Consider the following 14,784-nt stretch of genomic DNA (forward strand, 5'->3'; position numbering starts at 1 on the left):
AGAGAAATTACAGCATTCTGTTCTCATCCTTCAATTATGGTCTGTCTGGTCTGTCTGATCACGGTCTGAGCAGGGACGTGAGACGAAACTCCCTGGTCTGAGTAGCCAACTTTACGAACACGTTTAAATATTATGCATACAATCAGAGTAAGGGTTGTTCCTGACAACAACAACAACAAAGCTTTGTCGCATCGTGTCCAACGTCACAACTAATGGTGCAAACTTCATCCAAAGTATGTAACGCAGGCCTACTTGTATTCAGTGAAAACAGGTGAACTGACCTTTCGCTGGGTACCCTAGAAAATGTGCATAAATTAGTATTCATTAGTACACAAGCTTTATCATGACAATCAATCTGCACATTGCGCGACGTATTATGCATGCCTTCCTTCCTCCTTCATCTAGGTATCTAGCCCTTCTACATTTTTCGTTCGCAACATCGTAATTGTTATGAATGTAAAGGAAATATGGGACCAATAACATATTCGTTAAAGACACTCAAACTTCACTCACATTTCACAAACGTGCTAAATAGTCCGTCTTGATGATGTGCATCTGCAGAAAATCTTTTAAAATAATATCTTGCCGACTCAAACTCATTCATGACATTCGACGAACTCTAAATCAAAGCAATATGGCGATGATCCGACTCAATCGGATTTCTGCCGGTTTCGCATTGTCTCCGCGATTTCGGTCTGCAAATAGAAACTAAAATCTGACGTACTGATAGATGAAGTCTGCAAGTCCTCGTGAGAGAATTTTGCTGTTGACTTAATAACAACTGACGACCGCTGGCAAGTGCTGTGTGATGTTTTATTATTGCACGTATAGTCTTGAGCATCCTATTTTTTCAGGAGATGCGTTCATGGTACCATGCGAACAATCCGTTTTTATTCGTGGATTGGACATCACTCAAAGAGGTGTGATCGATAACCTCTTGTCCGGTGTATCGGCGTTGCCTTCGATCGTTTCGTCGTGACCTTTGCCCTCTTCGAGTGCCTCTTCCGCCTCGCATATATCTCCGCTCATGTCATCTCGGATGCATCTTTGTCCGCTTGAGTTGTTATTCATGGTTTTCAGTGTGATCTTAGAGCATCGCTCGCGACACCTGCGGGAGACAGTGAAAGACAAGGATTACGCTGTCGTATTCACCTGTAACCTACTTACAATAACATGGTTTACGAAAGGTTATATTTTCCCGCAGAAACGCTTATAAATCAAAACATGCTTTGAGAATACTTGTATAACCTGTGCGAGTTCAAGACATTTGGTTTACGCCTATTTTATCACCAACTGTAAAATATCAAGAGCATTGGCCAGTATTCCCTGCTTATTCGATTCGTATTTGGATTCCGTTTTGCTGAAAGTAAAGTTGCTCCTTGTGAAAGTGTGAGAGGTAATAAGAGCAATGGCCTCTTCTAATTACGTCGTTCATAAATTTTCATTTTTTTCTTCTACAAGTCAATTCGAGTTTCTCTTAACAAATCATTATTACCTGAAAACTTTTGATCTCCACAGCTTACACGTCCCTCGATTGCAGGTGAAAGCGGTCAGGATATAGACTCCCTGCAAGCTGTTTAAGAGGATGAAGACGTACCACAGCGCTGTGATGGCCGCCCATGCAGCAATGTAAGCAAACAACCAGGTAAAGCCTAGCAGTAGAGCGATCTGTGGAAAAGAATAGTAAGGACCGATTAAAACACGAACGACGTGTTAGTGTTCCATTGTCCTGTAAAGTTCCTATTAAACTCTATTTTGCAATTAGGCCACAGGACTCTGGCGAAGATGATAAAGAAAGGAGTGAAAAAGCCTTTACTAAGACATATGTTACGAAGCGTGTTAATCAAATCTAAACTCCTCAGAAAAGTCCTGCAATTCCAATTTGATGTATCACGTTTCTCTTAAAACTACATCATTTCATTCAAATGTGACATCATAAGAAAGCCTGATTAATTTTCTTTAAAACGACAACTCGCTTGTTTACATTATGCATTCCTGGAATGCACAGTACGACTGAGTATGAGGAAAGGTCAAATGTGAAATGTTGCAAAATAGAGCAAACGTGTTATGTCAAACAGTAGAATACCCATTTGCTTTGTCGTTTCAGGGAAGGAATGTGCTTGAAAAGAATACATTGTGAGATTATCATTAGATTCCAGGCCTCATCCATGAATCAAAAACTGCAGTAGTATCTGCAGATTAGAATTAAACATAAAGGTTGAACAACAGTCATCAAAAGTTTAGAAAATGGGAGTTTTTGTAAGTGCTCTCATTTCAGCATTGCTTATTCCAGTGGCCTTTTTTCATCAAAACTGTACATCATCAATAGCAGAATTGTTGCGACTTTTCACTTTTGATCTGTCGCCATACTGAGCTGTTTTGCACATTTCAAGAACACCCAGTCATAGCAAGTGAGGTGTCATTTTAAAGATAATTAATCAGGCTTTCTTATGATGTCATATTTAATGAAGATAATGCCGGGATAAGAGAAATATGATACATCAAACTTTAATTGCAGAATTTATTTTGAGGGGTTTATTAAAAGACTTGAAGAGAAAATTGCAACAATATAATCATAATTGTGGTCTGTGCTAATTTGGTAATTGTTCCTTTTGGGTAGACGTTCGTCAGCTACCTGGAGAGATACATTCGATCGGCTTCGTTAATGGTCTAGCGCCACCTACGATGAAGCCTTGGATCGTGCAATCCACCCATATTACTTTCCTCCCTTCCCCAACAATGCAGATGAGTGATGTACAGTTTCATAAGCAAAATAACATTCGAAAATCATTGCTGTCGCTATAAAATTTTAACAAGCTGTCTCTGCGTTCGGCAGCTTTAAATGTCACTTGCGTAAAAGCCATCGTAGGCAGAATATTGCCCGCTGAGTAAAAACCCGTGTCAAAGAATGTAAGCACCATACATGACCAAACGCATATTGCGTATAAACAGCAGACTTTGTGTAAAAAAAGACAAGAATCTTATCATTATTTCAGTTGACACCAAGAACACACACACACACACACACACACTCACTTATTGTTACCTTAAAAGACACCATGGTGTCTCTCCTGTTTTTCCTCCTTCTTCGCATGTCTCCCTCCAGCCCGCTGTCTGGCGCCCTCCGCGATAGAAAGCCGCTCACGATGTTCGTGAACATGGCGACATTGACCAGCAGTGTCGCTCCAACAGGGACACCGAACGCCAGCAGGTTTGCCAGACCGCCTGTGATCCAGCAACTTGTGTGAGTACCGTACTGGAAGTTGGCATTGCTTGCGAAGTCGACTATGACGCTGACGGCGACAACCACGAGAGGCGCTCCCCAGCCGTAGGCGCTGTAAAGGAGAAATGTTTTGGAGATGAAGGGGGGCTTCCTCATGGAGCTCGCTCGCGAGCCGAGACTCTTGGAGAGATGGAAAGCCAGGACGTTGGTCCAGGAGAAGGCACACAACCAGGAGTAATGGAGAATGATGGCGATCACCGTGCATGCGATATCGTTGTGCGTCTCGCCGACACCGAAGAGGAACAGTCCTTGACCGGTGAAGAGGGCTACGATGAGAGACATGACGGTCTTCCCAGGAAGGTTTCGCATAGAGGGGAAGACGAGGTACGTGACGAACGTGATCAACATGGCGATCAGAGACAGCCCGAGGCCAAAGCAACTCACGAGGATCTCGGCCGAGGAGAAGCTGAAGATTGGGATGCTGGCCTGGGAGACCGAGGCCGAGACATTGCCGAGGACGCCGTGACAGACTAGAACAGTCCCGTTAGCTGTGATCTCGTACTGATTGGCCTGAATGACGATTTCCGTAGGGAGATACTTCAGCTGATCCTTGCCGTTGGTCATTGGAAGGACCATGAAGTCACTGTAAGGCGCGGCATCCACAGCACAGGGCACGTGGTCCAGGGCTAATCGGTTGCACGCCATGACCCGTTGGTCAGACTCCAACTGATTGCCACTGATGGCAAACTTCGTAACGTAAATCAAATTCTGCAAGATTTTTGCCTGGTAGTTCACGTTGAGATTTGTCGTCACCATTGTCTGGTTTCCATTCGAATCGACAGAGCGACTGGAATTCATTGTGACGTCACGACATTTTCCAGCCCCTATGGCATCATGCTGCAGCGACATACATCCTTGTTGAAAATCTATGAACTTTGTATCGCAGGGCATACTTTGCGACTCTAAATGCGATGCAAAGACGTCTACGAGACTGGAGAGGGACGCACGTACGCTGGGATGACTACTGTTCTGTGTAGTGATCGAGAAGTTTGCTATTCTGTTCACACTGTCCATGATACACGTCCCGGTGAGTTCGCTCAGCCTGAGTAAGATGTTACTGTTTCCAGAGTCTACCACACAAGAGAGCCACCAATCAATCATATCCGAGCATTCGCTCGGTGTAAAGCCAAACTTGTTAACAATTTGGGCTTCAATACGCACATTTTTCTCCTCTTTCTGTGGCCCACACGACACCGGTATCGTTGAGGGTATCTTGATGCAATCTCCAAAAGGCGTTAAATAGCCTTTGGCGCAGTTGATAACACGACACTTCTCAAGAAAGATGTCAAAGATTTGATCTTGGCTTGAGCAAGGCGGAAACCCTACCGATCGTTCGCCTTCATGGTTGATGACGTAATAATGTCCTTTCGCAAAATCCGCAACTATACGCAGGGAGTAGAACCTTATGTCAGAGGGTAAATAGCTCACCGTGTTGCACCTGACTTGCACTCCCGGGTTACACTGCGCACAATACTTGTTCCTGTAGTAGATTCCGTTGGTGACAATGACCGACTGGTAACTATCGCACCACGTTCGAATTCGGTGATCAGGGAATGAGCTCGGGCAATCGGAAACGAGATCTGGGAAACACCTTCGGAGAGGTTTGGCGTCGGCTGGTTTGGTGACACTCACGTGACAGTGTTTAGCCGCCATATGAAGTCCTTCTGACAGTTTCCTGTATCGTGGCAATGCACCCCCAGGAGGTGGTTCCGTCCATACCTCCGTGCTATTAAACGATCCATTACAGTTGGTATACTCCACTGTCCAGGATGTCGTGTCTGAAAGTGGCACGCCGTTACATAGGGCGCAGAACATGTTCTTATAGGTTACTCCGTCACGATCGAAAACTGGCGTATTGAGTAGCGTCTCGTCCCTCTCCTGCTCGCAGAGCTTCCGATGGTTCGCGGAGATGTCTGACGTGCTCAGTTTAGGACAAGATGCTATCAGGAAATATCCATGTTTCATTATCTCAGTTCGTCCAGCACTGCCTACCAGCCACCGCCGGAGATCGCGGTAATTTTTCAAATACATACAACTATATGGCGCCCTCTGGGTTGAGTTCCTCCCAATTGGAGTCGACGTCCAGGGCTCGCCTGAGAATGGCACAGTAGCGCATTGAGATTGGTCCTTGCAACAGTCACGGAACTGATGACAGTCAGGGTCACAGTAACAGAGAGGAGGGCGTCTGTTACTCGAAGTGCTTCCGGGGCAGTGCCCAACACAAGTTTGCTCCGTAGTGCAAGTCTCGGTAAGGCTGCCAGAAAAACCTGAAAAGGAAGAGAATAGAGAGAAGTTATCTAGCAAATTAAGGTTATGCTAAAGTTGAAATTAAAGGACAAGTCCACCTTCATAGACATGTGGATTGAGTGAATGCACCAATATTATTAGAACACATCAGTGAGAGTTTGAGGAAAATCGGACAATCCGTTCAAAATATATGAATTTTTGAAGTTTTTTGTTACTGCTGGATTAGAAGACTACCACAGCTTGTGATGTCACATGTGTACAACGATATAAAGAAAATTCAACGCATTTTAACTTTTCTCGCATAATAAAAGAACACTTGACTTGCCTCTTTCAGAAGGCAGAGGGAATGATACTATCCTTAACATACGTCAGTGACTAGTCGAGGAAATGTGCACTTTTTTTTCAAAGAGTAAAATTTTGTAAAATTCTCTTTATATTTTCATATATCGTTCTACGCATGTGACAACACACACTGTAGTAGTCTTCTCATCCAGCAGTGACCGCGCAGAAACTTCAAAACTTCATAACTTTTAAACGGATTGTCCGATTTTCCCCAGACTTTCACTGCAGTATTCTATTAATATTGCAGCATTCACTCAGTCCACATGTATATGAAGGTGAACTTGTCACTTAAGTACGTTTCTATAAGACAACAGAACCGCCAAATACTTAACATCTTTCGCTTGTCAACCTGTATTTTGAAAGAAAACATCGACAAAAGAATGTTTCCATTCTCGAAATTAACTTTCTCCTCCCCTCCTTTATTAAAAGAGATAGGGGAGAGAGAAAAACACCAACCCACGACACCTGTCAATCCGACAAACTTTCATGGTATTACGCTTATCTCCCTTCTACATTAAAAAATATCTTTCTTCTTCTCTTTTATTCTTTGACATGCTAAAAAAAACTGACGTTTGTGTCTTGATTTTATCACTTATGAGTTACATCCAATATACAAATTAGTAGAAAATAATTTAAAATTGCAGCATGACAGTTTGATTTGAGATGTATTCTATTAATCTTACAATGATAACCTTTGGGGTATTATTGTTCTTGCAACATGCACACGCACGCGCACACACACACACACACACACACACACAAACAAACACAGGCAACAAACATGCCCACATAAGAATTCACGAACTACCGTCCATCAACTGTTCATAGTATATTTCATTCATTCATCCTATTAGCTGAAATACACTGGTGCGCGTTTGTAAGAAAAAAAAAGAATATGAATATATATATATATATATTATATAGATCAAGAACCTATGTTCAGAAGAAAAAATATGAATATATATGAATATATTATATATATATATATATATATATATATATATATATATAATATATACATATATATATATAGAGAGAGAGAGAGAGAGAGAGAGAGAGAGATCAAGACCTTATATTCGTTTTTCATCGCAAGAGTTGTGCATTGGTAGAGTGTGAATCCAATCGGCACTTCTGAATAAAAATTCATACATGTACAAGCCATTCTGCTTGCATAAAGAACATTTCTGCCTCAATGAACGTTTTCGCCTTTAATAGCGACCGTTGCAAAGTTCTGTAACAGATGGTTATTCGACTTTAAGATGACCAACGCCGCGCATGACAGGAAGATAATTAACGCAATTAGCAATCGATAACAAATACTATATCGGGGTGTTTTCCTAATCCCCACAACTGTACATTTCGCACTCCGAAAATGGCGCTTCCTGTAAATCACGCCTAGCTAAATCGAATCTATTCCCTCTTGCCAACATAATCATCCAACATAAACACGGGCAAAGCCGCGGGAAATTTATTGTCTGACTTGCAGTGAATGAGACGAGTCTCAAAATGAAAAGGTAGCCCACGGAAATGGGTCACGGGAAGGGTTAGCAGAGGCGTAGCAAAGGAGAAAAGGGGGGGGGGGGTATCTTTACATTTTAAAGAGCAAAGTCAGTGAAAGTTACGGAATTTTAACGGAGACCTCCGCATGATTTTCAGACTTGTGCATTTAAACATCTATGAATTGGTTGTACTGGGTACAGGGTTTTAGAATTTATAGTGCTTGGGATGAGGAATAAGAATGTTTTCAGAATTGATTACAAATCACCATGAACGAGGATGATAACAGCAGCTTCACGTACTCATGGAAGCCGAACAAAAGGAGAAAGTATGCATAATTTACTCCACAGGTTAGCTTGTTAAGAAAGTGATATTGTAGTGGGATTACATTGCTACGTTACTGGAATATCTGGGCCTCTATGACAGTATGTCATTATCCTTGCTCAGTGTACTATGTCTGAGAGTTTTCAGAATGGTTTGTCTGGTCAAGGACCACAGTAAGTTCCACAAATCTATGTATGGCACTATCCATGTACGTACTACATAATGTAAAATTAAAAATAAATCGTCTGGACGAATTTTTAAAACTCTTGGAGCCTTGCTTATGTCGAAGAGGCAAGAATGTGAAATTTCTGAACTTATAAAAACAGCTTTTCGTCATAAAAGAGGCGACGAGGGACGAATGAAACAACTGTTAAAGAATTAGCTGAATTAAATAAAGTAAACAACTGGGAAGATGATTATGAATGAACAGGGTATGAACTGAAGAATGAAAGGGAAAACTCTCAGTTTTCTCTCAACTTGTGTAAATGAATTAAGATTTTGATAGAATGAAAAAAAAAAAAACTTACAAAAAAAGAGGGCGAAAGTGGAAGACCGCTCACAATATTGCCCGTTTGAAACCGAAGGATAGGGAAGTTCCTCACACAATGTCGGGTGGAGAAACAGCGACTTATCACATCAACCACAAGCAAACGGTAAGTTATCATCACCGCTCTGAAAACCAGAGACTGGCAATTTGCTTCTGTTCTAGTGACCTACAGTATGAGCTAGTATGATGCTGCGTTGACCAGCACCCATCATGGACAACCGATGAAAGGACAATATCCATGAGAGCGGACCTGATGTTGCAAAGGCGCATGGGCATCTTGCTTCATCTCCTCCGCATCCCTATTTCACGGTGTATGAGATCGGATAATACAGCCATATCGCTAATTCTCCTTTAAGAGCAGCAATGTTCAGTCAGAGGAAATCGGAGGCAACAGCGTTATTGCTCAGATAGTGCTAGTTCGCCTACTTCGTAGACTCATCATTGCTCATGTCTTCACTATATATAATTATAGCGAGAATACAGAGACCAAAGCGTACCCCCAGCCAACGTAGTGTGGAAAAACACACTATACGCCCTTACGCAAAGTGAGGAATATCTATAGAGATTGGGGTTGGGGCGGAAAAACACAGACGTCAAAATAAGCAAAGTACACTACGCCCTCACAACTGTCACACGTAATAGTGTTTCAGACTGACATATAACACAACAGATGTATAGACAGGGTGACAGTGAGATGAAAAAAAAAAAAACCAAACAAACAAACATAATAAGAGAGTAGACCAGAGGTATAGAAAAGGGCTTTTTACACTTGTGTTTCTTAACCCCGGACTTTCTCGGACCCAGGACTATCGTTAGTCCCGTACCAATTTTTTCAGCTTTTTACACTTGCCAATTAGTCCCGTACTATCTCTTGTCCGGGGCTAAGGAGAAAACTGACCTTTTTACACTCGTATTTCTTAGCCCCGGACTTTCCAAACCATAATATTCATAATTACGCTGTGTACTGTACACGTACACGCACGCACCGGCAGCACTTGACTACCTCGTTTCTGATTGGTCAGTGAGGGTCGGACTTCGTCTCCGTCGCTTAGCCCAGAATTATTTTTTCGTTCTGTTTACACTCACTTGCTTGGCACCGCAATTGCGGTGCTAACCCCTGCTATTTTGCAGGGCCAGATAGTACCGTACTATCGGTGGGGCTAGCCCACTTTGGCAAAAACGAGTGTAAACAGAAAGTGGGCTAAGGATAGTCCCGTACCAACGGTGGGGCTAAGCCCCCCCCCCCCCCCCTTAGCCCCACCGTTGGTCCGGGGCTAAGCAAAATTTTACAAGTGTAAAAAGCCCTAAAGAGAACGAGAGAGATGGTATACCATGTAACGGAAAATATAGCAAACATACATCCTTAAATTTTCACGGGTATAGTATCATAGACTAACATATAGCCAAGATGGAGATGTAAATAGAGAGAGAAAGAGATGAATGGGGGGGGGGGGGAGAAGATTTCATTCAAGATAAGAGACACATGAGCCTAACTTGATGTTATACAGTTGATAGGGGCGAATTCTTGACCACGTACTGAATTAGAGGATGTCGGCTGAATTTGAACTGCCGATTAACGGTTTCCCTCTATTTCCGGATAAGAAATGTCCCAGAAATCATGCGGACAGATCTGGTGAGTGATTTGGGCTGGATTTCAGCTAGGGATGAAACAGCTTTTGTTGTCATTGTGGCTTTGACTGCATGTAGGAGTAATGAATAATTATTATGCTTTGTGCCTGAGCGTATGTGTGTACCACAAAATACACATTTTTATTCTTTTTAGACAAAGTTATTGTGCAAATTCCATCCACTTTGATCACATCTATGATCAGATCTTAAAACATATTACCAAAGTGGGTAAGAATAATGCTTGGAGGTATGAAACAAAAAACGCGATACACAGGTATGTGGGACTAACGCTTGTTCACATTCTTTCACGAAAACTGATGGTGTCCTTTCAAATTCATATAATCTATTATCTATCTGTATGAGGATTCAACCAAATAACATCAGACGGGATTAGAGATTGACCATCGGCATGAAAGAGCACCATTAAAGTGACGAGATAAAGAGAAAAAACTGGTGTGTGTGTTTTTTTTTCTCTCTCTCTCTGTTACATGCGTAAGTCTCAAACGGTTATTACTGAACACACTTTGAATTGCACCATAACTATATTAAGACCGCATGAATTGGTTTCTGCGCTTCTGTTTTTGTGTTAGTTGTTGTTTCTGATCGGGCTTATATGTTTCGTTAAGGGGAGTTGGTTTTCAATTTCACAAGGAATCGATAGGAGATGGAAAAAACTATTAAATAATGACGTATACAAACTAAAACTTAACGTTATCCTACCGGAGTCCGTCCTGCACTTCTTTTCACTTGAGTACAAGGCACTTCCTTCTCAGGGCTTTTTTGGCATCACTGGAAGTTCACATTTCATCAAGAAAAAGACATTTTTAGCAGGAGGAAGGACACCTTTTCATCGCTCCAAAGGGCACCTGGATCAGAGAGTCTGCGAGGGGAACGGGGGACGAGGAGCCGACGGATTCCGCACACTGCCATCAAGCCTGCTACCTTACTGATCTAAAGGATTACCATAGGGACTACACTGCATTTCCTCATAGATCTACCCGTAAGGCTGTGATGCAATGTTATGGGCTGAGGATGTCATCCCATTTACAGGTCGTGCTGTCAATCACCGCCCTCCGCCAGGGGATGGATCCATCACTGAACTCCGCGATCGTTCTCCGAACCGTCCTCTGACGTTCAAGATTCAAACAGCTTTGTTTGGCACTCATGTCAATCAGCGGTCATGTTCACAGAGAGAGGATTAAAGTAGAGATTCGCCTTGATGTGAGACTACTACAAGCCAGTCACTACAGACCCTGGAGGATGGCTCTAGGCTACAGACAGACATCACGAGCATCTAAAGCCACCTAACGAAGAGTAGTCACCATGGTAACGAACACAGATCCTTGTTTCAGATTGGGAAGGACAGAGTCGTCTACTGTGAAAGCATTACAATACTTCTGAAGTCTTTGATAGGCTCTTCTTCGCACATAACCTGTTTGCGGCACGGTCATAATCATTATATAATTTATTATGTTTATTTACATAAAGACATTTTAATGGCTGAGGGTTACGCAACACAATCAAGTTCATGCCGCCTGCAGTTACAGTTTCAGCGAAACAAACCACTGAATTAACATGGATAGGTTAACGACAGCGAGAGATTGAAGCGCACTTACTGGACAGCAGGCCAATTTATACACACAAGAAGAACTAAATAACTGAACTTGAAGTAAAAAGAACACTGCAGCTGATATAAGTGACGATTCTTTGAATTAATGTCATTGTACCTCTCAAATTAATATTGTCACTCTAATCACAATATAAGCAACAATACTGTATGATTTGTGTGGAAATTTAATAAATGAAATGAAATGAAATGAAATGAAATGAAATGAAATGAAATGAAATGAAATGAAATATGACCAGATTAACAAACAGCACATTCTCAGTTAAAGATGCCAGTCATCCATGATAAAATACCAATTTAAAAGCAACACATTTTACTGCTCGTCTGTGTTCTTCAAACTTGTCATCATGTCTTGCGCATCATTATCTCCTTTATTCGAGGCACCATCACTGCCCTTATCAACAGGGGCCACAGGAGTGGAGTGTACATCATCTTTGATAACAGGTGTCTGTCTTTCGCTAGAAAGTTACATCCGTCATCAGGGGTTGCATGATGGAAGAAGTACGGGGTCGTATCACATGCATTCAGTGCATGCTCTTCTCAAACTACATCCTTGCGGCCGTCGTATATGATTACATGCTTCGAGTAAGATTACTGAAAAACCATAGACATCTGCATCAAGCACTCAGTGTCATACACGCCAAATTCTGATTGGTCGATAGCCGAGAAACAATCGATTTTCTCAGCACAATGTCGAATATCACCGTGACAAGTCTACCGTATTGTTTCTTCGTTTCTGTTCTTTTTTTTTTTTTTTCGTTTTCTTCGTTGCATTCTCTGAGCTCTCGAAGGAAGGTTAGCCGTTGCAAGAACGCCAGACGAGTCTGCCGCTAAGCATTCAGCGGCGCGACAACTCCAGATTTGTCTCCCTCCCCCAAGGAAACAACAAATTAGCTGGGAGAGGGGGAAGAGGGAGGGGGAGGGGAATAGCTGTAAGAAAGGGTGTCGTCGGGTAAGCTAGTGGTCACAACACAGGAAAGTGGACACATATGTGCGAACAGTAATAATAGCAAGAAAAATCAAGAAAAAGACACAAATATTTTGCCCGCCACACTTTTCATCTTTCTTGGATTAGCAGAGTATAACAGCTGAAAAGATGAACGTCAGGGGCGGTTTCGATTTCTGCCCAAACGGCGTGGACATATTCTACACGGGGGAAGCAATTTGTTTGATTTGATGGAGGAGTTCTCTCGTAGCGAACTCCTTGATTCGATCAGATGGAGAACACGAAATAACACGCGTACTCTCACACTCCCACACATACACTCACTCACACAATCATCATGCCCCTTTATGTCCCAAACAAATTTATATCAAACGAAATACAGCGAGAAAGAAATACTTCTAGCTCTTCACCAATAATTTAGCAGGTATAGGTAAGCCTACTATAATGAAGTCATTCAAAGTGCAATCTATACATAATTATTTATAAAGATCATTAGTATGTAGAATGTATACAAGTAGGCCCTGCAGTTTTCAATTCTGCTTATTTGAACCTGGTATAGATAATGATCTGGCCTCCCATATGTCTGATGGATGAGAGCAAAACACAATAATGAGATACCCTGCTAGATGGATATTATAAAGATATTTTAAGTTATATACAGATATAACTAAATAATGGGTAATACACATAGAGACGTGGTGCCCAGCAGGATAAGATGTAATATGACATGATTGTGTCTGCTTAGATTTCAAATTTACCTCTGACTGTCTGACGAAGATTCTGCTAGGATCAAAAGCTCAGGCACCTCCAGGCCTACTCCAACATACATTAAGGTTAAGGTTGGGTTGAACATTTAGTGATATAATGTCCACTGAATGACAAAGTACAACTTGGTAGCTATATTCTAAAGTTTAAAAAAAAAAGAATGATACAATTAAAACGGAAACATGCTTTACCAGATGGTAAAGGACGTAATGATGATTTAAAATGAAATGTCTTGAGATATAGTCATGGTATGATGCGCCGTTAGCTCTGTGATCGTCTTCATCATATTAAAAGCCTACCTGAAGTCTGTGTCGACGTTTGAGCTTGTCAACCCCTTTTGACCACACCCTCTGCTTCCTATCCCGTCCGGGATATCCCAGCATTACAAAAATAGTCTTTCCCCACAGAAATTGATAGTAGTATTTTCATATTTACAGAAACTGAGTACATGCCACGAATACCAAAAGATTCATTACTAATCAACACGTCCCCCGAAAGTTAGCTACAATGAAAGTATGGGCCTCTGGTCCGAGGTAAACACAATGACGATCTTAAGCGTGCCTTTGACGCCATCTAATCTCACAGTCCGACAGGTGAGATATATCGATGTGTATTGTTGAGGTTCCCCACGATAATTCTCACTCTCTGCTTGGATAAAGTTGCTTTAAATGGATAGCAGTATCTTTGAATATCGTCACTTGCTCGTGACGATTAGCCAAGCTGTATACTTTACTAAGACGAAGAATTAATGAACGAATGCAATCTACAGATATGCATTCTTGTGGCTTAAAATGAGACTAGTTTTTTCGGGAAGCGACGTTGATTATGTACACACGTCTTTTAGGTTGGCGCCATACGCTCACTCTCTTTTGAATGCTGTACTCAACAGCAAAACTTTCATGCTTGCTGATTTGCTCGGGTAATCCACCTCATGTAACTGACACATGACTTTTAAAAGACCATTCACTTTCGAAGTTTAGGAAAATCTCTAAGACATGTTAAAAGACACATATAATCAAAATAGTCATATTGTTCTACCGCTATCATAATCTTTTGCTTAAGATTCCAAGGCTTTAACCACTTGGGCATGGTACTACCGTCCCGGGCTCACGAAGTAGGCCTACGGTTTTATTCACACAAAACGTGCTTCACTTCTTCCATCAGTATTAACTGACTTGGACCTAGAATATACTGCACGTACACGTATCTACTGTAGGGGAGTAAGTGCAGGCCTTACGTTTAGCTTTAATGTTTACTTTGGGATGTCTTCCTACATCAAACTATTTGATCGGACATGCCACATTACATTCAACCCTCATATGAACTGCTAATCATCGAGAGATTTACCGACCTACACTTAAAATGCGATTCTTTGAAGTTTCGTGACTAATTCTCGCTGAAGTCCAGGGAGATTGGAAGTCGGCTTACATTCATCATTGAGATCAGGAGGTCCCCCATCACGAGACTAAAAGCGAGGAAAGGAAATGACAAGAGCGCGCCAAATGTACACGAAATTATTTACGTGACTTTTTTTTTGCGGAGTAATAATTATGCATTTCTACACGAAATCATAAGGA

General features: G+C 41.8%; 1 protein-coding gene across 1 annotated transcript in view; it reads right to left on the minus strand.

The window, feature by feature from the left end:
• Nucleotides 1-912: 912 nt before the first annotated feature.
• Nucleotides 913-14,784, minus strand: part of LOC140239624 (uncharacterized) — a 48,429-nt gene continuing 34,557 nt past the window's right edge. The window contains exons 2-4 of the mRNA XM_072319455.1: nucleotides 3,047-5,580; nucleotides 1,496-1,668; nucleotides 913-1,108 (exon numbers count right to left, since the gene is read on the minus strand). Coding sequence (XP_072175556.1) covers nucleotides 913-1,108; nucleotides 1,496-1,668; nucleotides 3,047-5,580 — 2,903 coding nt within the window. The remainder of the gene's footprint in view (nucleotides 1,109-1,495; nucleotides 1,669-3,046; nucleotides 5,581-14,784) is intronic.

The sequence above is a fragment of the Diadema setosum genome, chromosome 16 (genome assembly GCF_964275005.1).
Source record: "Diadema setosum chromosome 16, eeDiaSeto1, whole genome shotgun sequence".
Taxonomy (NCBI): domain Eukaryota; kingdom Metazoa; phylum Echinodermata; class Echinoidea; order Diadematoida; family Diadematidae; genus Diadema; species Diadema setosum.